Here is a 24,506-nt window from a genome sequence, read left to right as displayed (position 1 = left end):
TTATGTGACAGTAGGACTCAAACACTGACATCTCTAGATTATTGGGAAAAGGGCCAGTTTGTGTGCCCTAACATGGGTGAAAAGAAATTTCAGGTTGATTGCAGCCAACACTTTTGATTGACTGCAAACAACACTTTAAAGATTACAATTGTAAACTCCTTGCCTTTTTGTAATTAGGAGCCTCTGCACGCTGTCTGAGTTCTCACACAGCCCTCCACACTGTCCCAGAGGATTTTAGAGCAGGGTTTATGATCTGACTCCCCAGTTTTCCCAGCAAGTATTTGATGGCCTGTTCTATATCACACTGATCAAGTAAACACATAAATACATCAACTGATCAATACATTTCAGTGTTTTGCCTTTGCTGGTGATGATTCCAGTCCAGGCATCCTCCTCAGGATAATCAATTTTATGAGTTTACAATGCATTGTGTGAAACACAATGTCCTCTCAGGTGCCTGGAATTTACCTGTACCCACCTTAAGAAACGTCCTCTAATGGTCAAGGGGTCAGATTTAGTCAGAAGATAAAAGAATGTCTTAAGGATACATGTCCTAAGGAAGAAAATGAAGTCAGGGCAAGGGGGGTGGTCTGCGGAAGAAACTGCAGGGCATTTTGCCAAATTAAGTCAGTCAGACAAACAAATACTGTATGACCTCACTTACACATGGAATGAGGACAAACAGAACTCACAGAAACAGAGTGGTGAGGGACACCAAGGTGGGGCATGGGGGGGTAGGTATTGTTGATCAAACAGACAAACGTTCAGTGACAAGACAACTTCATTCTGAGGCTCTAGTGAACACCATGGAGACTGACAGGAAGTGAGAACTAACTTGATTGTGGTAAATCACTTCACAATATATACATGTATCGAATTACCAAATTAAACACCTTAATAATTTTATTTGCCAAGTATACCCAAATAAAGCTGGAAAAGAATTTTGATAGGTCTAAGAAATGACTGTAAAATAAATACCTGGCAGTCACAAAATAAATAAAATACACCCAGGTGGTTTAAGCCCTAGACTATCACTCACTCACATGTTCTGACTCATGGATGTACCATGTGAGTGACACCAGTGGCTTCCTTGGCTTACACACTTTGACAATGCTTGCATACAGACTTAGGGTGCTATCCTGGTCTTCCACTGAATTTGGGTTTTGAGGATTTCAAAGGCAGAAATTTGGAAGTAACTCTGATTTAAATTCCTTTAAGGAAATACAGTTCTTATCTTTTTAAGAGTACTTGTACAATCTTTTTTTTTTTTTTTTTTTTGGTCAATAGTATATCCTTTAAGGTAGCTGTGAAGCACATAACAGAAACAGAAAAATGCTGACGGAAAACAGGAAAGTGATGCTTTGATAAAATGGATGGGATAACAGTGTGAGAAGAGCAACACCAGTGCCAGATGTCAGACACCCTATGCCCTCCCCTTCTGCAAGGACTGGGAGGAGCCCCACAGGGGCCAAAGGACATTACAAGCTGGGAGCAGGTGGCGGATTTATTTGGCATGTGTTTTGGTTAGGAACATTGTATTCTTCCTCTGTACTTGGGCGCTCATTGCCTCATTTCCCTCCTCAAATGACATCCTTTTTCCTCCAATTTTGGAGGAGAGAACCTCTTCTTTGGGCAGCACCTTTGGCTTCAGTAAGCCAAGATGTTCCAGAAGGGACCACTCCCTTGAGGGAACGTGACATACCTCCTTAGTTTGAAGAAAGAAAAATGGAACTGCTTAAGAGTAAAGCTCAGGGAAGAAACTAGGAGTCAGAACAGAACGTTTGGGAAGAGCCCTCTGTTCCCTTAGGCAATCTAAACAAGGAAAAAAGTGTTCAAACACTAAGTGATGTTCAAAAATACCACTAATTCAACTTGACTCCATGTTTTTCAAGACCATATTTAGTTTTTGATTATCTTTCCTTCTTTCTTTTCTTTCAATAATTAACTCTGGGCTGTTAGTTTTCCCAGGAAGCCCCTAGTATTCTCAAGATCAATCTGTTTCTTCTGTCCACACCACAAACCTACTGCCTACATTGCACTGGGTTCTCAAGAAAGACTTTCTGAACAGCTGTTTAAGGAGTTAAAGCTGTGGTTCTCGGCCATGGTTGACTTTGCCCATCTGGAGACAATTGTGGTGGCAATAACTGCAAAGGGAAGGTAGGTAGGGGGATTGAGTAAGTAGAGGCCAGGGATGCTGAGGAACATCCTGTGATGAACAGCAACAGGCCCCCAGAGAAAAAAGGAAAAAAAGAAAAAAAAAAAAAAAAACAGCCCAAACTGTGGATAGCGAGAAGCTGAAAAACCCCAGTTTAAAATAAAAGAGTGGCCATTCTAACTGGTGCAAGGTGATATCTCAATGTGGTTTTAATTTGAATCTCCCTGAGGGATAATGATGATGAGCATTTTCTCATGTGTCTGATAGCCATTTGTATGTCTTGATTGGAGAAGTGTCTGTTCATATCTTCTGCCCATTTTTTGATGTGTTTGTCTGTTTCGTGTGGGTTGAGTTTGAGGAGTTCATTATAGATCCTGGATATCAACCTTTTTTCTGTACTGTCATTTGCAAATATCTTCTCCCATTCCGTGGGTTGCCTCTTTGTTTTTTTGACTGTTTCCTTTGCTGTGCAGAAGCTTTTGATTTTGATGAAGTCCCATAAGTTTATTTTTGCTTTTGTTTCCTTTGCCTTTGGAGACGTATCTTGAAATAAGTTGCTGTGGCTGATATCGAAGAGATTACTGTCTATGTTCTCCTCTAAGATTCTGATAGATTCCTGTCTCACGTTGAGGTCTTTTATCCATTTTGAGTTGATCTTTGTGTATGGTGTAAGAGAATGGCCGAGTTTCATTCTTCTACATATAGCTGTCCAGTTTTCCCAGCACCATTTATTGAAGAGACTGTCTTTTTTCCACTGTATATTTTTTCCTGTTTTGTCGAAGATTAATTGACCATAGAGTTGAGGGTCCATATCAGGGCTCTCTACTCTGTTCCACTGGTCTATGTGTCTGTTTTTATGCCAGTACCATGCTGTCTTGGTGATCACAGCTTTGTAATAAAGCTTGAAATCAGGTAAGGTGATGCCGCCAGCTTTATTTTTGTATTTCAACATTTCCTTAGCGATTCGGGGTCTCTTCTGATTCCATACAAATTTTAGGATTATTTGCTCCAGTTCTTTGAAGAATGCCGGTGGAATTTTGATCGGAATGGCATTAAAAGTATAGATTGCTCTAGGCAGTATAGGCATTTTAACAAAGTTTATTCTTCCGATCCAAGAGCATGGAATGGCCTTCCATCTATTTGTGTCTTCTTCAATTTCTTTCATGAGTGTTCTGTAGTTCCTCAAGTATAGATCCTTTACCTCTTTAGTTAGGTTTATTCCCAGGTATCTTATGGTTCTTGGTGCTATAGTAAATGGAATCGATTCTCTAATTTCCCTTTCTGTATTTTCACCAGTTAGAATGGCCAAAATTAACAAAACAGGAAACAACATGTGTTGGAGAGGATGTGGAGAAAGGGGAACCCTCTTACACTGTTGGTGGGAATGCAAGTTGGTGCAGCCTCTTTGGAGAACAGTGTGGAGATTCCTCAAGAAATTAAAAATAGAGCTTCCCTACGACCCTGCAATTGCACTCCTGGGTATTTACCCCAAAGACACAGATGTCGTGAAAAGAAGGGCCATCTGTACCCCAATGTATAAGAAAACCAACCCTAAAGGCCTTTGTCAGCAACCCTGTGGGGACCCCTCTCGCTCTTGAGAGCTTTTTCTACATCTTCACTTAATAAACTTCTACCGCTTTACTCACTCTGTTGTCCTCGAGATTCATTCTTCGGCTCCCGAGACAAAATCTCGCTCTCCCACATCATTTTGGTGCCAAAACCCAGGACCACGTCCACCTGAGGAGGAGCAGATAGCGAACTCTTTCCTGAGAGAGGGCTGTCCCTCAGCTGACCTCTTCCCATAAACAGCAAAACCCGCACCTGTGGGCCGGCTGGAGGCGAACCGCGCAGGCACCAGTCTTAGGCCTCGGTGATAGGCTTCTGGAGAAAGGTGTGGTCGGTCCCCCTTCCCCCGACGGAGGGAATGCTGGCCTCACCTGTCGCACCTGCTTTCTGCTCATTGCCTTTTCTTAAAGGATCTTTTGCCTCAGGGACGTTGTGTCAGGTCCTTCCAGTCTCCGAGGATCAGCAGGCCACTCCAGCCAGGGACTCCGTTCAGGGTCCTTTTATCCTCCGCCATCCCTTCTCTAAGCACCTAGGAATGTTATGGGTTCCCTGGTCCTGCTGACTTTGTCAGATGGAGGAAGAACGTTGCCTATGTAGATGGAAGGGTTTTTGTTTGTTTGTTTGTTTGTTTTTCATTTAAAAATTTCTTTTTGTGAGAACATAGGAGGAAAATCTTTTCCTCAATTTTTGTTGCTTGGTAAGATACGTTTCTCTGTTAGGTACAGTTTAGGTTTAATCATGACCAGGGATCAAAACCCAGGTTATCAGCAAGCGAGATTAGAGCTATCCCCCTTACATGAGAAGTCAGAGGGAGCCCAATGTTTCCTGGGAATTTACTGGACAACACGCGGCATGAAGGAGGGAGCTGCAGACCCCAGCAATTCCTCCACTGGTTGCCTTAGTGGCTGGAACTTTAGTGGGTCATGTAGTTGGACTTTCTTGTTTCAACAAGAGAAATATGAAATGATGATGCTAATCTCGGGGTCTGCACCCCTCAGTAGGGCCATGCTTACGGATGGGACCTCAGGTATAGGGACAGAAAAAGTGCCCAGGGGTAAGGTGAGGGAACATAACTGAATCCAAGTTTAAACTGTTAACCTCGCTCAGCCTTTATGATTAGGCCAGATTTTTTAGGGGTACATCCAGAGGAGAAAAGGAAGATCAGGTGACAGAACAACTCAGAGTGGCTACTCCTGTTAAGCCACTGTTTCACACTGGGTAGGAAACCAGGGGACGCCTTGGTTCACAGGGGAGAGCTGGATGTAGGGACGCCTTCACAGTCACCTTCCCAACATGCACTAGGTAATGCCTACTAGGATCGCAAGATGGGAAACCATTCTCCATGGAGACTCCTGGATTAGGTGCTGCAAAGCTGGGTAATTCCCTTGTAAAACTTTCTAGGGTTAAAACAAACAAACAAACAAACAAAAATTCTACTGTTTTCCAGGGGTTAAACGGGACAGGTTCTTCAAGGCAAGGTAAAATCAGGCGTGACCTTTGCGACAATGCATGGTCTCTTCAGTCCCCAAGAATTCTCCTCTGAGGTGCCTTTTAACCCACTGGAGACAACTGGCATTGCAAGTTTAGGAAAAGGTTGAGTTCCTGTAAGCCTCACTGTATTGCCCCAGTGGGAAACTGGGCATATAGACTAAGGAATCCTGGATCTATCCAGGCTTTCAGGACTCCAAATCAGGGCCCTGACATAACAGCCTCTTGCAGAAGGTGTTTACCCAAACATGTTGGCTAGTAAACTCCCTCCTGACCTACTGGATCAGTGTCTAAATAATCCTCCTCCCAATAAACCCAGGTTGCTGGAGGAAACACAGGCCTCCCACCAAGGGGATGCTGACTCTCCCCTTGCCCCTCACTGTTCCTACTACTAGATGTGAAGGCTTCTTTTTTCTCAGGTTAATGGCGATAATTGGAGCCAACTGTGGTTAGTTGGCCTCAGGTCCTGGACTTTGAGGAATATTTCCAAGCAGTTGCTGAAATTCCCTTTGTTTTGTTCCCTGTCTTCTCTGGTCAGACAGAGACTGCCTAACCCCACTTGTTGGTGGGATAACAAGGCAATTGTGCATCTGTCCAAATGGATGAGCTTTAGAACTGGGAAACCTTTGCTCTGTCTCCCAGCAGCACTTGCCCCGTCTGTCTGCCCCACCCGCCTCCTGTTTCTGTACCTTGGAAGCGGCCTGCATACAGGCTCACTTCAGGTCTCCCCTCCTGTGTCTCAGGTGAAACTTGACAATGGGGAACAAACACACTTTGAAAAGTGGACCCAGCTGGAACAAAACTTGGGATTTAAACTACATGTCTTTAAAGTTATCATCATTAAATGTGAAGCTCATATTCTGCCAAGGTTTGCTGAAGGTCAAATAAGCTCGTGCTATCTCTGTTCTAATTTGTTAGCAAAAAGATGGCTAAAATGATGGTTAATTCTATGTCTCATCAAAGTTTTCATAGGAAATTGTGAAAATATCTTTCAAGGTCTTTGGGATTAAATTCATTGGATCTCTAGGTCTTTTCCAAATAGAATAAGGTGTTCAGTCACTGATGACTGGATGTAGGTTTGTGCCTCTAACTACTTACTCTGAAGAAACTGAGGATATTTACATCTCTGGTTAACATGTTTTATGCTCAATGGGTTCATAAATTTGCCATCTGAAGAATTCTGGTGTAATGGTTCACCATTGGTTACTACTTAGTGTTTTACTGGAAACTAAGATATCTTTTTTTTTTAAAGATTTTATTTGTTTATTTGACAGATCACAAGTAGGCAGGGAGGCAGACAGAGAGAGAGAGGAAGAAGCAGGCTCCCCGCTGAGCAGAGAGCCCGATGCGGGACTTGATCCCAGGACCCTGAGATCATGACCTGAGCCGAAGGCAGTGGCTTAACCCACTGATCCACCCAGGCGCCCCTGGAAACTAAGATTTCTAAAAGTGCAAAATTTGGCAACTCTATGTGTAGAAAAGTAGGAGATGTGTAAGAAAGATATAAGGCATGGGAATGCATTTGTTTTGAAGGTAAAAGAAAGAAATTCTGTCCTAAATGAAACTGGTTGTTTGCAGAGAAATGGCTTGGGACAAACTCAGAATTAAAAACAAAGTTATAGGTTTGTGAAGGGAAATCTTTGGAAAGGAATTTTTGGTGTGGTCAGGACAGACTAAGATTGGAATAGATGATATAAGTACATCAGTGTAAGACTGAAATTCTGCTATCTCTGTTAAAACACAAACATTTTCTTGAGTTGTTGGTGTTCTTTTTGGTAGAATGTAAACAGCTATTTTCTCTTTGGCTGCCAAGAAAAACCAGTTTCTATGTTTTGCCTTTATCAGGTCTTTGAAATCCCTAATCCTATTTATTAGGCAGGTGCCTTAAAACTTTCTAAGGTTTTAACAAACTTCTCCAAGATTTAAGTCGTGAACACAGTCTTATTGACTAATCAGACTTGTTTTGAAGTTACAGTCTGGTATAAGGTCATCACTGGACATTCTGGCTATTGAAGTGTTATGTGACACAGAAATAATGGAGTTCCTTTGTCAATTGCATCTTAATGAGTTCTCATTAACAATGTCCATTTTTGAATTTTGTCATTTATAATTGTTCTTATTTGCTTGCAAAATAAGTTTCATCCTCCAGGAGTCTCATAAAAAGGACTTCTAGGACAAATACATGTGTTCAGTATCTTTAAGATCAAAACTAAAATGGGTAAAAACTTTCTAAACTAGCAGGGCTCCTGGATGGTTCCATCTCTGATAGTCATTTACCCTAGAAGCCACCTCCTACAATTGCAAACAAAGGCTTTAACCATGTATCTAACAGCTCCCCAGGTTAAAGAGAGCCTTAGAGCTTACTTAGCTCCCAGGACCTACTTAGGACTGAGCATATAATAGGCAAAACCAGATGTTTGCTCAGAAGGACTCAAAATGGTACTTCTCAGGTCCTGGATGCACTCAGACAAGAGTTAAATGAAGTCAGAGAAGGAATTCTGGAGACTGTCTACTATTGCTCCACCATTTTGGATGTGAAAAATTTCCTCACATGTGTTTGTTTTTGTTTTTTTTAATGTATTTTATTTATTTATTTGACACAGACACAGACACAGACACACACACACACACACACACACACACACACAGAAAGAGAGGAAGCACAAGCAGGGGGAGTGGGAGATAGAGAAGGAGGCTTCCACCGAGCAGGGAACCTGATGTGGGCCTCAATCCAAGGACCTGGGGATCATGACCTGAGCGAAAGACAGACACTTAATGACTGAGCCCCCAGGTACCTACACATGTTGTTTTAACATTACAATTAACTCCTGGTCTGTGTCCCAATTAATAGGGGACATCTGTGATCAATTAAGATCAAGATGTCCACAGATCTATTTGACAAAATTGGAAATTGGGGCTCTTATCTCATAGATGTGATCATAATTTAGGGCCTAATACTTGCTTTATGCTCATCCTTTTGCATGTGCTGATGCACGGACCGTTTGCTGCCCATCATGACCCCTGGAGCCATACCTTGGGCCCCTGGACCTAGCCCAGGACAGACTCTAACTGTGGCACAGCACACCACCCCATTTCAGCAGGAAGCAACCGGAGCGGTCATCGTCCCATTCGCTGAGGGCAGTTAGGGTTACTGTTCCAGGGAGAATGAGGAAATGATAGGTGGGGCTAGGTAGGGAGGGATAGATATGGGGCCATGTGAACAGGCTCACAGAAATTCTAAAAGTATAGAGGCATGGGAAAGCCAGAGATTGGAGAATAACCGGAACCAACTTGCCCTATGTGTGTATGTGGGGGTGTCTTTTATGATAATCACCTGTGACTTACAAAGGGTAACCAGACCCTGAGAAGGAAGGAAGCCCCTGAAGGTGTTGTCAGGAGTCCCTGCTCAATGGTAGTATCAGTAGAAATGTTAAAGAGATTTCAGGTCCCTGGTTAACTTTCTAAAAAGACCAACCCCAAAGGTCCTCGTTGCCAAAGGTTGCTGATCTTTTCTGAGGTACAGTTTCTCAACAATAACACGGCAGTAATCATACATAGCCAATGAGATTAAATGAGCAATTATAAGTGGCTTCACCATTTCCCATGACTCAGCTTACTGACGGTCAGGAGAGGGAAAGTATTAGCAACACTATTACCACCAGAAGGAGGAAGAATACCAAGGCCACAGAATTTAAAAATAAAAATTCCTTAAAAAATTAAAATAATAGGGGGGGACAAGATGGCGGGGTAGTAGGAAGAGGCGTCTTTTCAGCTGGTACCCCAAAGTGAGTTGATTACCTACCAAAGAACTCCGATCACCCATGAAATCAGCCTGAGATCAGAATTATACACGTCTGGATCTCTACAGGGGCAGAAGACGCCAGTGAGCAGGTAAAGAGGAATGGGAAGAGCGGACTGATATCGGAAGATAAACCAAAGGGGGAGGGAGCCACCAGTGGCGACCGGTGGGAAAGTAATACCCCAATCCGAGCGAGAGTGCCCTGCGTCTGGGGACCAGCAGTAACTGGGAGACTGGTTGAAAGCACTCCAAAAGAGCAAAGGATCGCGGGGGGAAATTGTGGGAATCAGGGCGGCTAGGGAGAGGGGCTTAAGTCCCCGGTCCCAGACGGCCTCCCCGGCGCTGAGTCAGAGAGAGTGCGGCGGAGAAACTGCTCCTGGTCCCTAAGCCGCCAGTGCGCCCCAGAGCGCATGGGTTCTGGCTCCTGTGAGGGGATGGGAGATGCGCTGGTCTGCGGAACGCGCGCCAGCCCTACCACAAAGCTCGAGATAACGCGCGCACGTCCCTCGAGCTCCCCTGAATTACTGAGGCCTGGCCAGCGCTCCTTGACCCGCGCCATTGTTTCAAAGCCTAAGCCGCGCACGCGCGCGAAACTCTTCCCCGGACAGAGGCGCGCAAAAGCTCAGGCTGGGGCTCACGGACCCGCGCCCTGTTCTCAGTGCCCCAGACGCGCGCCCGACCCATAGCCGCCCAGACGCGCGCCCGACCCATAGGTGCGCACAAGCCGGGCACTCCCAGCCCCGGCCGGTGGCAAAATCTCAGTGTGTGATCGCTGCTTGGAATCTCTCTGGCGGTCGGGAGCTCCCAGACAGCCGCCACTGCCTCGGCTTTGGGGACGAGCAAAAGATCCTGTGCCCCCAGGGTCTGCAACTTGGAACCTGCTTTGCCAGCGGCCAAGGGGGAATTTATTCAGCTTCGGCACCCAGACTGAGGCTTCTCTCTGAGACGGAGATCAGGGTGCAGTTTGATTTCTTCTACTACTACAAAAACCATCAAAGGCGGTCAAGGTGAGAGGGAAAAAAGTGAACAAGCAAAAAAACCGCCAGAGAACAAAAGCCTGAAAAAAAAAACAGTTTCCCCAGAGCGCACCCCTTTGAGGGGGGCGGGGGGACTCAACTCAGGAAACATCATTGACTGACAACCCACGTGGCAGGCCCCTCCCCCAGAAAACAAACCAAGAAAGAAAAAAAAAAAAAGGACTACAAGAGAACCACCACTACTTCATAGGAAAACTTGTATTGTTCACTCGTTTCCACTATTCTGGTTCATATATATATTTTTTTACACATAGGTATTTTTTTTAACCTATTTACCATCAAAGCGAGCTGTACAGTACATCAAATTCCATAATACCTTTCTGACCTGAACTTTTTGATACTTACACCTATGTTTTTCTTTTGCATTTTTATTTTTTGAATTCCTTTTAAAAAAAATTAGTTTAGTTTGGTCTAGTATATTCCTTTTTAATTTTATCCTCTAATATTCATATAGAGTTAACTTCAAAGTAATCCCCTTTCCCCAATCAATACTACCCCTATAGGTAAACCAATTTTTAATCCCCTTTATCTTAGGAAAGTGGAGTCCTTTAACAAAGATATCAAGATACATCCAGGAAGAATTAAAACAACCTTCCTCGCACACACTGAGAATTTATAAGAACTCTCCCATCTTCTTCCACCAGTGTTTCTGTGTTTTTTGTGTTTGTCCTGATAGCATAAAAATTTTACACTAGTGGTTCTTTTTGACGAGGTTCTTTCTTTATTTGCATACATATATATATATATATATATATATTTTTTTTTTTTCTTTCTCTTGCCATATAATTGTATCAGTCTTTTTATCTCTTTTTGTTTGTCTACTTCATAAATCTTACCTTGGGGCCCATCTGGGCTGAACCTTCTCTTTCATCTTCCCTTTCTTTCCTGTCTCCCTCTCTATCTTTTTTTCTTTTTTGTTTTTCTTTTTCTTCTTTTCCTTTTTTTTTCTTTTTCTTTTTCTTTTCTTTTGTCTCTCGTTTGGGTGGGGAATCCTGATTGCTCAGAAGTGTTGCAGGGTGCACCTTGACTGCACCAGAGTTGATACATCCAGCTACATCTGTTCAGTCTTCTCCCACAAAATGACTAGGAGGAGGAATGCCCAACAGAAGAAAAATACGGAGGATGGATCTTCTGCAACAGATCTAACAGCTATCAACATAGACAATATGTCGGAAAGAGAATTCAGGCTAACAATTATCCAGGCAATAGCTAGGTTGGAGAAAGCCATGGATGACCAAACAGAATTGATTAAGGCCGAACTGAAAGCGACCAGACAGGATGTTCACAATGTTAGGGCGGAGCTTAAAGCTACCAGGGAGGAGGTCTACAATGCACTCAATGAGCTCCAATCTAATCTAAACTCTCTCAAAGCTAGGGTAACTGAGACAGAAGATAGAATTAGTGATCTGGAAGACAAACAGATAGAGAGAAAGGATCAGGAGGAAGCCTGGAACAAACAGCTTAGATCCCACGAAAGCAGAATTAGGGAAATAAATGATGGCATGAAGTGTTCCAACGTCAGAATTATTGGAATTCCTGAAGGGGAGGAGAAAGAAAGAAGTCTAGAAGATATAGTGGAACATGTCCTTAATGAAAGTATTCCCAATATCGTGAATGGAACCAGCGTTCATGTACTAGAGGCTGAACGGTCTCCACCCAAGATTATACATTCCAAAAAAACATCACGACACCTGATAGTCAAATTGAGGAATTATAATTGTAGGTATAATCTCTTGAAAGCCACCAGGGCAAAGAGGCTCCTTACTTACAGAGGGAAGCCCATCAGAATAACGTCAGACCTGTCCACAGAGACGTGGCAAGCCAGAAGAGGCTGGCAAGATATATTCAGGGCACTAAATGAGAAGAACATGCAGCCAAGAATACTTTCTCCAGCAAGACTGACATTCAAAATGGATGGAGAGATAGAGTTTCCAAGACCGGCAAGGCTTAAAAGACTATGCAACCACCAAGCCGACACTGCAGGAAATATTAAGGGGGGTTCTATAAAAGAGGAAAAATCCCAAGAATAGCATTGAACAGAAATATAGAGACAGTCTACAGAAAGAAAGACTTCAAAGGTAACTCAATGTCAATAAAAACGTATCTATCAATAATCACTCTCAATGTGAATGGCCTAAATGCACCCATAAAACGGCACAGGGTTGCAGATTGGATAAAACGACAGGACACATCCATATGCTGTCTACAAGAGACCCATTTTGAACCTAAAGATACACGCAGACTGAAAGTGAAGGGGTGGAGAAGCATCTTTCATGCCAATGGGACTCAAAAGAAGGCTGGGGTAGCGATTCTCATATCAGATAAATTAGACTTCAAACTAAAGACTGTAGTCAGAGATACAGAAGGACACTACATAATCCTTAAAGGGACTATCCACCAAGATGATCTAACAATTGTAAATATCTATGCTCCCAATATGGGAGCAGCCAATTACTTAAGAAAACTGTTAATCAAGATAAAGAGTCATATTGATATGAATACACTAATCGTAGGAGATCTTAACACGCCTCTTTCAGAATTAGACAGATCATCAGAGCAGAAATCAATAAAGAAACAAGAGCATTGAATAACACATTGGACCAGATGGACCTCATAGATATATACAGAACATTCCACCCTAAAACAGCAGAATACTCATTCTTCTCAAGTGCACACGGAACTTTCTCCAGAATAGACCACATACTGGGTCACAAATCAGGACTCAACCGATACCAAAAGACTGAGATGATTCCCTGCATATTCTCAGATCACAATGCTTTGAAACTGGAGCTCAATCACAAGGAAAAGTTCCGAAGGAACTCAAACACCTGGAAGCTAAAGACCACCTTGCTTAAGAATGCTTGGATCAACCAGGAGATCAAAGAAGAACTGAAACAATTCATGGAAACCAATGAGAATGAAGACACTTCGGTCCAAAACCTATGGGATACAGCAAAGGCGGTCCTAAGGGGAAAATACATAGCCATCCAAGCCTCGCTCAAAAAAAATTGAAAAATCCAGAACACACCAGCTGTCTCTACACCTTAAAGAACTGGAGGATCAACAACAAATCAAACCAACTCCACACATAAGAAGGGAAATCATCAAGATTAGAGCTGAGATCAATGAGGGAGAAACCAGAGATACAGTAGAACGTATCAATGAAACTAAAAGCTGGTTTTTTGAAAGAATCAAAAAGATCGATAAGCCACTGGCTACACTAATCTGAAAGAAAAGAGAGACATCCCAAATTCATAAAATTATGAATGAAAAGGGAGAGATCACAACTAACGCCAAGGAAGTAGAAACAATCATCAGAAGTTATTACGAACAGTTATATGCCAATAAGCTTAGCAACCTAGATGTAATGGATGCATTCCTGGAAAAATATAAACTCCCAAAATTGAACCAGGAAGAAATCGACAACCTGAATAGACCGATATCTAATAACGAGATTGAATCAGTGATAAAAAAATTCCCAAAAAACAAGAGCCCAGGACTTGACGGATTCCCTGGGGAATTATACCAAGCATTCCAAGTAGAAATAACACCTATTCTGAAGCTGTTTCAAAAAATTGAAGCAGAAGGAAAACTTCCAGACTCTTTCTATGAAGCCAGCATTACCCTGATCCCCAAACCAGGCAAGAACCCGACCATAAAGGAGAATAACAGACCATTATCACTGATGAATATGGATGCTAAGATTCTCATCAAGATCCTAGCCAACAGTATCCTACAGCACATTAAAAAGATTATTCACCATGATCAGGTGGGATTCATCCCTGGGCTACAAGGATGGTTCAACATTCGCAAATCAATCAATGTGATACAACAAATTAATATGAGAAGAGAGAAGAACCACATGGTCTTCTCTATTGATGCAGAAAAAGCATTTGACAAAATCCAGCATCCGTTCCTGATTAAAACGCTTCAAAGTATAGGGATAGAGGGAACATTCCTGAACCTCATCAAATCTATCTATGAAAGACCCACAGCAAATATCATCCTCAATGGGAAAAAGCTAGCAGCCTTCCCATTGAGATCAGGAACAAGACAAGGATGCCCACTTTCATCACTCTTATTCAACATAGTATTAGAAGTCCTAGCAACAGCAATCAGACAACAGAGAGAAATAAAAGGTATCCAAATTGGTAATGAAGAAGTCAAACTCTCTCTCTTCGCAGATGACAGGATTCTTTATATGGAAAACCCAAAAGACTCCACCCCCAAACTACTAGAACTCATACAGCAATTCAGCAACATGGCAGGATACAAAGTCAATGTGCAGAAATCAGTGGCTTTCTTATACACTAACAATGAAAATACAGAAAGGGAAATTAGAGAATCGATTCCATTTACTATAGCACCAAGAACCATAAGATACCTGGGAATAAACCTAACCAAAGAGGTAAAGGATCTGTACTTGAGGAATACAGAACACTCATGAAAGAAATTGAAGAAGACACAAAAAGATGGAAGACCATTCCAACCTCTTGGATCGGAAGAATAAACTTTGTTAAAATGTCTATACTGCCTAGAGCAATCTATACTTTTAATGCCATTCCGATCAAAATTCCACCAGCATTCTTCAAAGAGCTGGAACAAATAATCCTAAAATTTGTATGGAATCAGAAGAGACCCCGAATCGCTAAGGAAATGTTGAAAAACAAAAATAAAGCTGGCGGCATCACCTTACTTGATTTCAAGCTTTATTACAAAGCTGTGATCACCAAGACAGCATGGTACTGGCATAAAAACAGACACATAGACCAGTGGAACAGAGTAGAGAGCCCTGATATGGACCCTCAACTCTATGGTCAATTAATCTTCGACAAAACAGGAAAAAATATACAGTTGAAAAAAGACAGTCTCTTCAATAAATGGTGCTGGGAAAACTGGACAGCTATATGTAGAAGAATGAAACTCGACCATTCTCTTACACCGTACACAAAGATCAACTCAAAATGGATAAAAGACCTCAACGTGAGACAGGAATCCATCAGAATCCTAGAGGAGAACATAGGCAGTAATCTCTTCGATATCAGCCACAGCAACTTCTTTCAAGATACGTCTCCAAAGGCAAAGGAAACAAAAGCGAAAATAAACTTCTGGGACTTCATCAAAATCAAAAGCTTCTGCACAGCAAAGGAAAGAGTCAAAAAAACAAAGAGGCAACCCACGGAATGGGAGAAGATATTTGCAAATGACAGTACAGACAAAAGGTTGATATCCAGGATCTATAATGAACTCCTCAAACTCAACCCACACGAAACAGACAAACACATCAAAAAATGGGCAGAAGATATGAACAGACACTTCTCCAATCAAGACATACAAATGGCTATCAGACACATGAAAAAATGCTCATCATCATTAGCCCTCAGAGAGATTCAAATTAAAACCACATTGAGATATCACCTTACACCAGTTAGAATGGCCAAAATTAACAAAACAGGAAACAACATGTTTGGAGAGGATGTGGAGAAAGGGGAACCCTCTTCCACTGTTGGTGGTAATGCAAGTTGGTGCAGCCTCTTTGGAGAACAGTGTGGAGATTCCTCAAGAAATTAAAAATAGAGCTTCCCTATTACCCTGAAATTGCACTCCTGGGTATTTATCCCAAAGACACAGATGTCGTGAAAAGAAGGGCCATCTGTACCCCAATGTTTATAGCAGCAATGGTCACAGTCACCAAACTATGGAAAGAACCAAGATGCCCTTCAACGGATGAATGGATAAGGAAGATGTGGTCCCTATACACTATAGAGTATGATGCCTCCATCAGAAAGGATGAATACCCAACTTTTGTAGCAACGTGGACGGGACTGGAAGAGATTATGCTGAGTGAAATAAGTCAAGCAGAGAGAGTCAATTATCATATGGTTTCACTTATTTGTGGAGCATAACAAATAGCATGGAAGACAAGGCGTGTTAGAGAGGAGTAGCGAATTTGGGTAAATTGGAAGGGGTGGTGAACCATGAGAGACTATGGACTCTGAAAAACAATCTGAGGGGTTTGAAGTGGCGGGGGGGTGGGAGGTTGGTGTACCAGGTGTTGGGTAATATAGAGGGCACGGCTTGCATGGAGTACTGGGTGTGGTGAAAAAATGATGAATACTGTTTTTCTGAAAATAAATAAATTGAAAAAAAATTAAAATAATAAAATTTCCTAGCACTGAATTATAGAAGAAAATTGTTTTTGTATGGGATATTGTATAGGGACTATCAAATAAGGTATGGGGAAATTCACTTTTTTCTGCATCTAGAAGAATTTCAGTAGTAATAAAATAATAGAAATACAGTAAAAGTGTCTTCAGTACCCATACGTTTGTTTATAGGACAAGACCACAATTTGCCAAAGTTATTTTGAAAATCTTTCTGTTTGAGAAATATAGACACACTATACATTATCTGACATAAAAATATTCTGACATTACGAGCCTGACATGAATCCTTTTTTCCTTAAATGCAGATTCATAGGTGAGAATAAAGAGTTATACTTGAGTATACCATTAAATAACCTTGGTATTTTTTTTATGTACAGTTAAAAAGTATACTTTAAGCCTAAAGCTTTTTTCTAATATATATTTTTTGAGATTTATTTATTCTGGGGGGTGGAGTGTTTTGGGGTGGGGTGGGGTGTTGGGCAGAGGGAGAGAATCTCAAGTAGATTCCCTGATGAGCATGAAGCTCTCTGTGGGGCTGGATCTCACAAGCCTGAGATCATGACCTGAGCTGAAACCAAGAGTCAGATGCTCAACCGACTACCCAGGGACCACTATCCTAAAGCTGTTTTATTTCAAGAAAAGCAATGGTTGATAACTCTGGTAAAATATGTAAATAAAGAGACCAAAAAAGGCTAACCAAGAAAACGATAATGTCTTGGAAAACCAATCTTCTAAGCACTTGAAAAGATACATCGACTGTAGTGATTCACGTCAGATAGGCAGTCTTGAATTATCGTGCATAACCCCAAACACACAACCAGAAAGAAACATGTTCTTGTTTCCTACATTAAAATAGGTAAAGAAGAATCCGGCAAGAAAAGATTAATAAGCCAACTGTGGTTAATTGTATTTTAATGGAAGAGAAGGAGGTTCATTCCTCTCTGTTAGCACAGTTTTTCTGTGTTAGTCCCTGCACTAGCTGCTTTGTTTCCAGTATCTTTTTTAAAATCTTTTAAGTGATCCATGAAGTAGATACTGTCATTTTCAGATAAAGAAAGTAAGACTTAAAGAGTTAAGTCAGTGCCTATAAGGGAGAGCCAGACTTTTATCCAAGCATGGCTGAAATTCGTATTCAGTCTCTCTCCATAAGAACAACAACAAAAAATTTCTAATAAAAAATCAGGTGACTATCTTTAGAGACTAGAATATAGGCTTGCAAATGGTAGAAGTGAAATAAAAGATTTCTGAGTAGGAAGATGAGTCTATTTCAGAGGGCGGGCTACTGTAATCACCTCCCCTACAGTTGGTCACAAGTGGAAGAAAAGTGACCAATAATATGAAGGATTTAAAAACGCCTGGGACACTTTGCTGAAGGAGGGGGAGAGAGCATTTAAAATAATATGCTGAAGTATTTGAGAGCATGAACATTAGCCTTTGCTCATTAATGCAGAGAAAATATGGGCATTGTTTGAGTTTCCTAGTGTTTCTGTAAATTAATGCTCACACAATACAAGTATATTACATTATGGTTCTGTAGGTCCGAGGGGTCCTCCTGGACTAAAATAAGACGTAGGCAGGCCTGCATTCCTTTCTGTGGGCCTGGGAGACAGAGCTGTTTTCTTGCCCTCCCCAGCTTCACCCACTGCCTCCCTCCCCTCCCTGGCTCTCATCTCCTTCCATTTCAAAGGCACCTATGACCCGTGGAGTCTCCCACCAGCATTACCCTCACACTGACTGCCCTGCCTTCTTTTACTTATAGGTACCCTTGTAATTGCATGGAGCCCACTCAGATAAGCCAGGAGAATCGATCCATCTCGTATCCCGAGTTTAGGAAACTTCCAGGAACCCTGTGCCATGTAAGGTGGCATAGCCACACACTCTAGGACATGGGCATCTCTTGGGGGAGAGAGCATTATTCTGCCTACAAAAAGGATATTGGTGATTTATTTAAAAATTTAGAATTCAGGGAAGATACTATATTTATGAAATGGGAAAATTTTAGGGTGCTTGGCAATGACAAATTCAGGAAAAGCCCAATTCTGTGATAATACATGCATGTTAATAACAGAGCTCTTCTTCCTTTACAAACAGCATTAATGATGGCAGTCACTGAACAGCGGTTATGGACTGAGCTGTGTCTCCCCTACCTTCATATGTCAAGGCCCCAATCCCTGATGTGACTGTATATAGACATATAGCCATTATGGACATAATTAAGGTTACATGAGGTTACAGGGTGGGGCCTTGGCCCAAAAGGCTTAGTGTCCTTTTAATAATAGAGAAGAGGGACGCCTGGGTGGCTCAGTTGGTTGGGCGGCTGCCTTCAGCTCAGGTCATGATCCCAGCGTCCTGGGATCGAGTCCCACATCGGGCTCCTTGCTCGGCGGGGAGCCTGCTTCTCCCTCTGCCTCTGCCTGCCACTCTGTCTGCCTGTGCTCGGTCTCTCTCCCTCTCTCTCTGACAAATAAATAAATAAAATCTTTAAAAAAAAAAAGAATAGAGAAGAGAGCTAGCACACCCTCCTCCCTTCCCCCCACCTCTCTCTTTCTCTCCGTCTCTCTGTCTCTGTCCCTGACCCTGTCTCCATCCCCTGTGAGGACACAGCCCAAAGGTGGCCATGTATGAGCCAGGAAGAGGGGTGTCACCAGAAACCAACCCTGATGTCACCTTGATCTTGGACCTCTATCCCCCAGAATGGCTAGGAAATGCATTTTTGTTCTTTACACCACCTCTTCTGTGGTATTTCGCTTTACCAGCCTGAGCACACCAAAGCAACGGCGGCACTAACTCCTGAAAAGCTGAGATGTCTCTAAGCTAAATGCTTTTTGGTGCTTTCCTGCAATTTATCCCCATAATAACGCTGTAACTGATTACCCCCATCTTATCCACGCAGGGAATGGGGCTTGGAGAGATTAAATGAGGTGTCTAAGACTACAGGACTAGAAGAGGTGGAAGATTCAGACCCAAACCCCTGCCAACATGCACTCCTGACCATTTCACTTTATGGCCTCCCTTCAGTCTGAGTAATTAAAAAAACCCAATGTAATCCCTAAACCTTTCTAAAGTTTGTGGTTATGGGGAGCTAGAACAGTCTGGGTCCGCTGGCGTAATTTTTAATTTATATTAAGGTATATGTACATTTATGCCTAAAACCACAGGAATAACGAACAATTCACTAGGCAATGTCTAAGGTTTCTAAGTCTTTAGAACTGTCCTGAAGCCTGAGAATACAGTGACAGAATGGGTCAGGCAAAATGAGTCTGCTTCTCCGGTGCATCAGGAAGATAGGTGAAAGATGCTGTAGTTAATCTGGCTTAAAATTAAATCTGCTCGGTGGAAGTATTTCTGTATAGTCTTTGCTGAAAACTTCCTTCATCCCTGCTTTGTGGGAACTTGGGGTAAAGTAGAAACACCATGAATTCAAAATGAGAAATCCTGGGACATGAGGGTGGCTCAGTCAGTTAAGCACCAGATTCTTGATTTTGGCTCAGGTCATGATCTCAGGGTCATGAGAAAGAGCCCCAGGTCAGGGGGCTCAAGATTCTCTCTCTCCCTCTCCACCTCCACTCCTGTTCAATCATTCACTCTCTCTCTCTCAAACAAACCAACCTAACAAAATGAAACAACAACAACAAAAACCCAGAAATCCCTTTTCCACATACTGGGGTATGTTTTGAATGAATCCAGACAAGAAAAAAAAACCTGATTTTCTCATCTATAACTTTGTTGAAAAACAATAGGCTTGTTTTGGTTATCAAATGTTACAACAGATAAGCATGTGCTTGCCATCATCAGAAAAATGTAAAGCAACAGAGTTGTTGTCACTAAGAATTGAAAAGCGTTTTGGCATACATGCTATTTTCAAAACATTTGCATAGTGAGTAGATTACATCAAAGTATATGTGAATACTTATTAGTACTACACATGTATATATGGGATAATTATATGTGAAATAATAAGAAATATATATTGGATTCTGCCCCTACTCCTGACACAGAGCTCCTAAAAATCCTTGTCATTAGGGGTGCTAGGAGCATGTTTTGTTCTAAAACTTAGTCTTTGGCCTGTTTCCTGACACAGAGCTCCTACAGAATACCTAATTTCCTGAGTGACAGGAGCATCTGACATGGAACTTCTGAATCCACTAGAATTCCTGGGTGAGAGGAATGTCTTTTGTTCTAATGAGGCCACTCTTGGTTGTCTCTGGGATGGCGCTAGTCACCAGAGAGCCCCAGCTGTCATTAGAAGCTCAGAACCATCAGGGCCGCTGCCCATTCTTTGGAGACTGCAAAGGGCCTAGAAATGGAATTAATAATCTGTCATGCCTTTTATATGATGAAGCCTCCCCCAAATCCCCACAGTATGAGGTGTGGAGAGCTTCCGGATTATGAGCACAGATGTGCTCCTTCCACCAGGGTGGGTGGAGCACCGGAACTCCAGCGGCAGGAAGCTCCTTTCAGACCTCGTCCTCTGTATCTCTTCATCTGGCTGCTCATCTGTGTCCTTCATCATGTCATGAAACAACCACTGAAACTGTATTTTTTGAAGAGTACTTAATGACATAAAAATATTTTTGATGTAACACTAAATGGAAATACAAAGCCCAAGATTCTAAACAGAAAATGCATGACCAAAATGTGTGTGTGTGTATATATATGTGTGTGTCTGTGTGTGTAGTCCCAGGAAAAAAGGCTGACAGAAATAAGCAAATTTTAAAAATATTCAGAAGTGTAGGATTATACATTATATATATATATATATATATATATATATATACACACACACACACACACATACATATTACATCTTATGTAGTAATAATAATTTTATTTATTTATTCTTAAACTATTATTTATTTATTTGTTTGAGAGAGGAAGAGAGATAGCCAGAGAGGGAACATATGCAGGTGGAGCAGGAGAGGGAAAAGCAGACTCCCTGATGAGCTGGGAGCATGATGTGGGGCTGGATTCTATGACCCTGGGATCACAATCTGAGCCAAAGGCAGATGCTTATTGACTGAGCCACCCAGGCATCCCACAATAATACTTTTATAATGAAGAGAAACTTAGTATTAAAAATGTGGAAAGGGGAAATGGGAAACAAATTATGAAAAACACGTTATTCACAGAAATGAAAAATCTTGAAAGAAACTTCTTTGATTCCTTTGTATGTCTTTCCCAAAATATCATGTCTTCTATCTAAAGAGCCTGGGGAGACACCGGATACATCTCTACTTTTTCTGCATTGACAAGCTTGGGCAGATGATAGTCAAGCATGTATTTTCCCCCAGAAATAAAATAAATTTTTTTTACTTGTTTGCTTGTTTGTCTTTAAGATATTATCTCCCCAGGCACTTGTGACTTCCTTGGGAACACTTAACCAGAAGTGATGAATAAAGAGAAAGGTGACCTTGCCAAATATAATCTAATTACTCTTTATCTGTAGATCTTTGCTTCCCTCATTAGTCATCTGGTACACAACATATTTAATAATTAGCTTTTTGCAGATTTTAGAAGCCATTTAACAACAACAATTTAATGCAATGAACAGGCTAATTTTAGTCCTTAGAAAGTACTTAATGAATACTTGTCAAATAGGAGTGCCAAGTCCCTGCACTATGTCATTACATGCAAGCATTTTCTTTAATCTCTTCCAAAACTTCTGAGAGGATAAAATAATTTTTTGAAGCAACAGAAACTTATAAACTTTCAAAGGTTCAAGTAATCAGCTACTTAAACTTTCAAGCATCAGTCACAGTAAAAATGGAAGCTAAGCTTTCGTTATGATAGAACACGCAATTTAGTCCTGTAACTTTCAAGGAGCGAGTCTCTCTTCTAGGACTGTCCCCACACTGCCTCCCTGGGCATCTCAGTCAACTACAGCTAGGTCCTAAATTGATTTTTGAAAAAAATGAAGTAGAATTTTATTTTATTTTATTTGTCTGTCATCAGTCTAGGTGCATCAGATCCCCGCTCAGTCTCTTGACCTTAGCTTGAAGGTGTGTGATCTCAGGTGTCTTGATGGCATTGTCTCCAAAAGCAGTGTTTCGAGTTTCTGACCAAGATTGCCAAAGCTTACCTCATACTGTGTCCTTCTTTAGATCCTCTTCAGCCTCTCCTTTGATTATATAAGCCACCAAGTACTCTTCTGGTAAGCTCTTTTTAGTATAAGTCAGTCAGAGGAGGTTTGTTGCTTCTAACCAAATAACCATCACAAGCACAGTGGGGAAGAGTCGATTTAGTCCACATCAGAGAATGGGGACCATATCTTCCTACCTATTCATAAAGTGTGGATTTTCCCTCTTCAGGTATCAAAAGACAGTGTTAAATGCAAATTTTCCATTTAGTGTTGCAAGACTTAAGTATGAAATTTTAGCATATTTTCTCCTTTGTCATCATGGATGATTATATTATTTTCACCACGCTTTTTGGAAAAATATCATCTGGTTTTCTGTACCTACACTATCCAGAGATCAATCAAGATAAGGGCATTCAAATCTAATGATGCCAAAAGTTGGCCTGACCATCCTTCTAACATGTCACAACCTACAACCACTGGGTTATGTGAAGAGCTTCCTGAGAAACATGAAGTCTCTGTATTATGATACGGGAGCAGATGAAGCACTTCCATATGTGATTTCAGCATGTGATTACGGTATGTTGAAGGGTCGCTCAAATATATCACAGTTAGTAACAACAATGCAAACAATAGTGATAATAATTACTGTAGCTTTTTAATTGGGTGTTTCCAAAGTTCTAATAAGTAATTTGTGGGCATCACTTTGCTCCAAAACCTTAGGAGGTATAGGTATATTTATTCTGATAGAGTGTTGAAGATTCTAAAGCTTAAAGATGCTAGTAAAGATCAGAGATGTCTATGGAACCCAGGCTTATCAAAAAGCAGAATCAGGGATCTTAAACAATTCATCATATTAGACTTCGTCTACTGTTTTGTCAAGTGTAAGGGCCAATTTAGCCAGAGCGATTTTATCTCGGTTGAACAGTGATTTTGTTGTGTATGTAGTAAAACTTAAATTGACCCTTCCCCTGCACCCCCCCCGCCTCCCCTCACCCAGGGGAACTTACTTAAAAGCAAGTCCAGGAAACCAGTAAAATATGGTCGACCAGTCCCTGATAACACAGCCCAGATACAAGGGCGGGTCAGGTCAGGTGGAGATAACAGCCCGAATGCAGAGATGAGTCGGGCCAGGTGGAGACATCCAATCAGTGGGGTGCGCATACTGTCTCCCTAGCTACCAAGGAGTGGGGCCCTGCCTTTTGGGCTCCAATTCTGACCAAGGTGATAGTCTAGTTCAAATAGCTTCTATGGGGTGAATTGTAATTCAGTTGGCCACCCGTGTGGGACCTAGCATGACTGTGCAGCTTTCTCTGTATGTTACAATCTCATTGGCCACCTGTGTGTGGCCAGGCTCAACCACATGGCCTTTGCTCTATAAAAGTTAGTCTGTGAGGCTAGGAGTCGCTCACTCTCTCTGTAAGGGGCAGGCCTGAAAGGTCGGTTTGATTATCGATGCTTGGTGCAAAATAAAGCTTTGTTTGACTTTCATTTTGTATCACTCTTGCTCCAATGATCACGGCTCTAACATCAAGGTAATTTTGATTTGGAATAGTTGCACTGGTCAATTTTATGTGTTATAACATTTTCCTTCATAAGTACTTTTTTTCCCAATTTATTTATTTTCAGAAAAACAGTATTCATTATTTTTTCACCACACACAGTGCTCCATGCAAGCTGTGCCCTCTATAATACCCACCACCTGGTACCCCAACCTCCCACCCCCCGCCACTTCAAACCCCTCAGATTGTTTTTCAGAGTCCATAGTCTCTCATGGTTCATCTCCCCTTCCAATTTACCCAAAAGCACATACCTTCCCCAATGTCCATAACCCTTCCCACTTTCTCCCAACCCCCCTCCCCCCAGCAACCCACAGATTGTTTTGTGAGATTAAGAGTCACTTATGGTTTGTCTCCCTCCCTATCCCATCTTGTTTCATGGATTCTTCTCCTACCCACTTAAGCCCCCATGTTGCATCACCACTTCCTCATATCAGGGAGATCATATGATAGTTGTCTTTCTCCGCTTGACTTATTTCGCTAAGCATGATACGCTCTAGTTCCATCCATGTTGTCGCAAATGGCAAGATTTCGTTTCTTTTGATGGCTGCATAGTATTCCATTGTGTATATATACCACATCTTCTTGATCCATTCATCTGTTGATGGACATCTAGGTTCTTTCCATAGTTTGGCTATTGTGGACATTGCTGCTATGAA

The 24,506-nt window shown here is 41.8% G+C and overlaps 1 protein-coding gene across 1 annotated transcript in view; it reads right to left on the bottom strand.

Annotated features, from left to right (window-relative positions):
• Window positions 1-20,722, bottom strand: part of LOC122899232 (zinc finger protein 239-like) — a 56,474-nt gene extending 35,752 nt beyond the window's left edge. The window contains 1 exon segment of the mRNA XM_044236816.1: window positions 20,573-20,722. Within this exon segment, the coding sequence (XP_044092751.1) occupies window positions 20,573-20,722 (150 nt within the window).
• Window positions 20,723-24,506: the final 3,784 nt, after the last annotated feature.

Source organism: Neovison vison, chromosome 2, assembly GCF_020171115.1.
Source record: "Neovison vison isolate M4711 chromosome 2, ASM_NN_V1, whole genome shotgun sequence".
In the NCBI taxonomy this organism is placed as follows: domain Eukaryota; kingdom Metazoa; phylum Chordata; class Mammalia; order Carnivora; family Mustelidae; genus Neogale; species Neogale vison.
The sequence above is the reverse complement of the archived record's forward strand: the minus strand, read 5'-3'. Positions and strand labels throughout refer to the sequence as shown.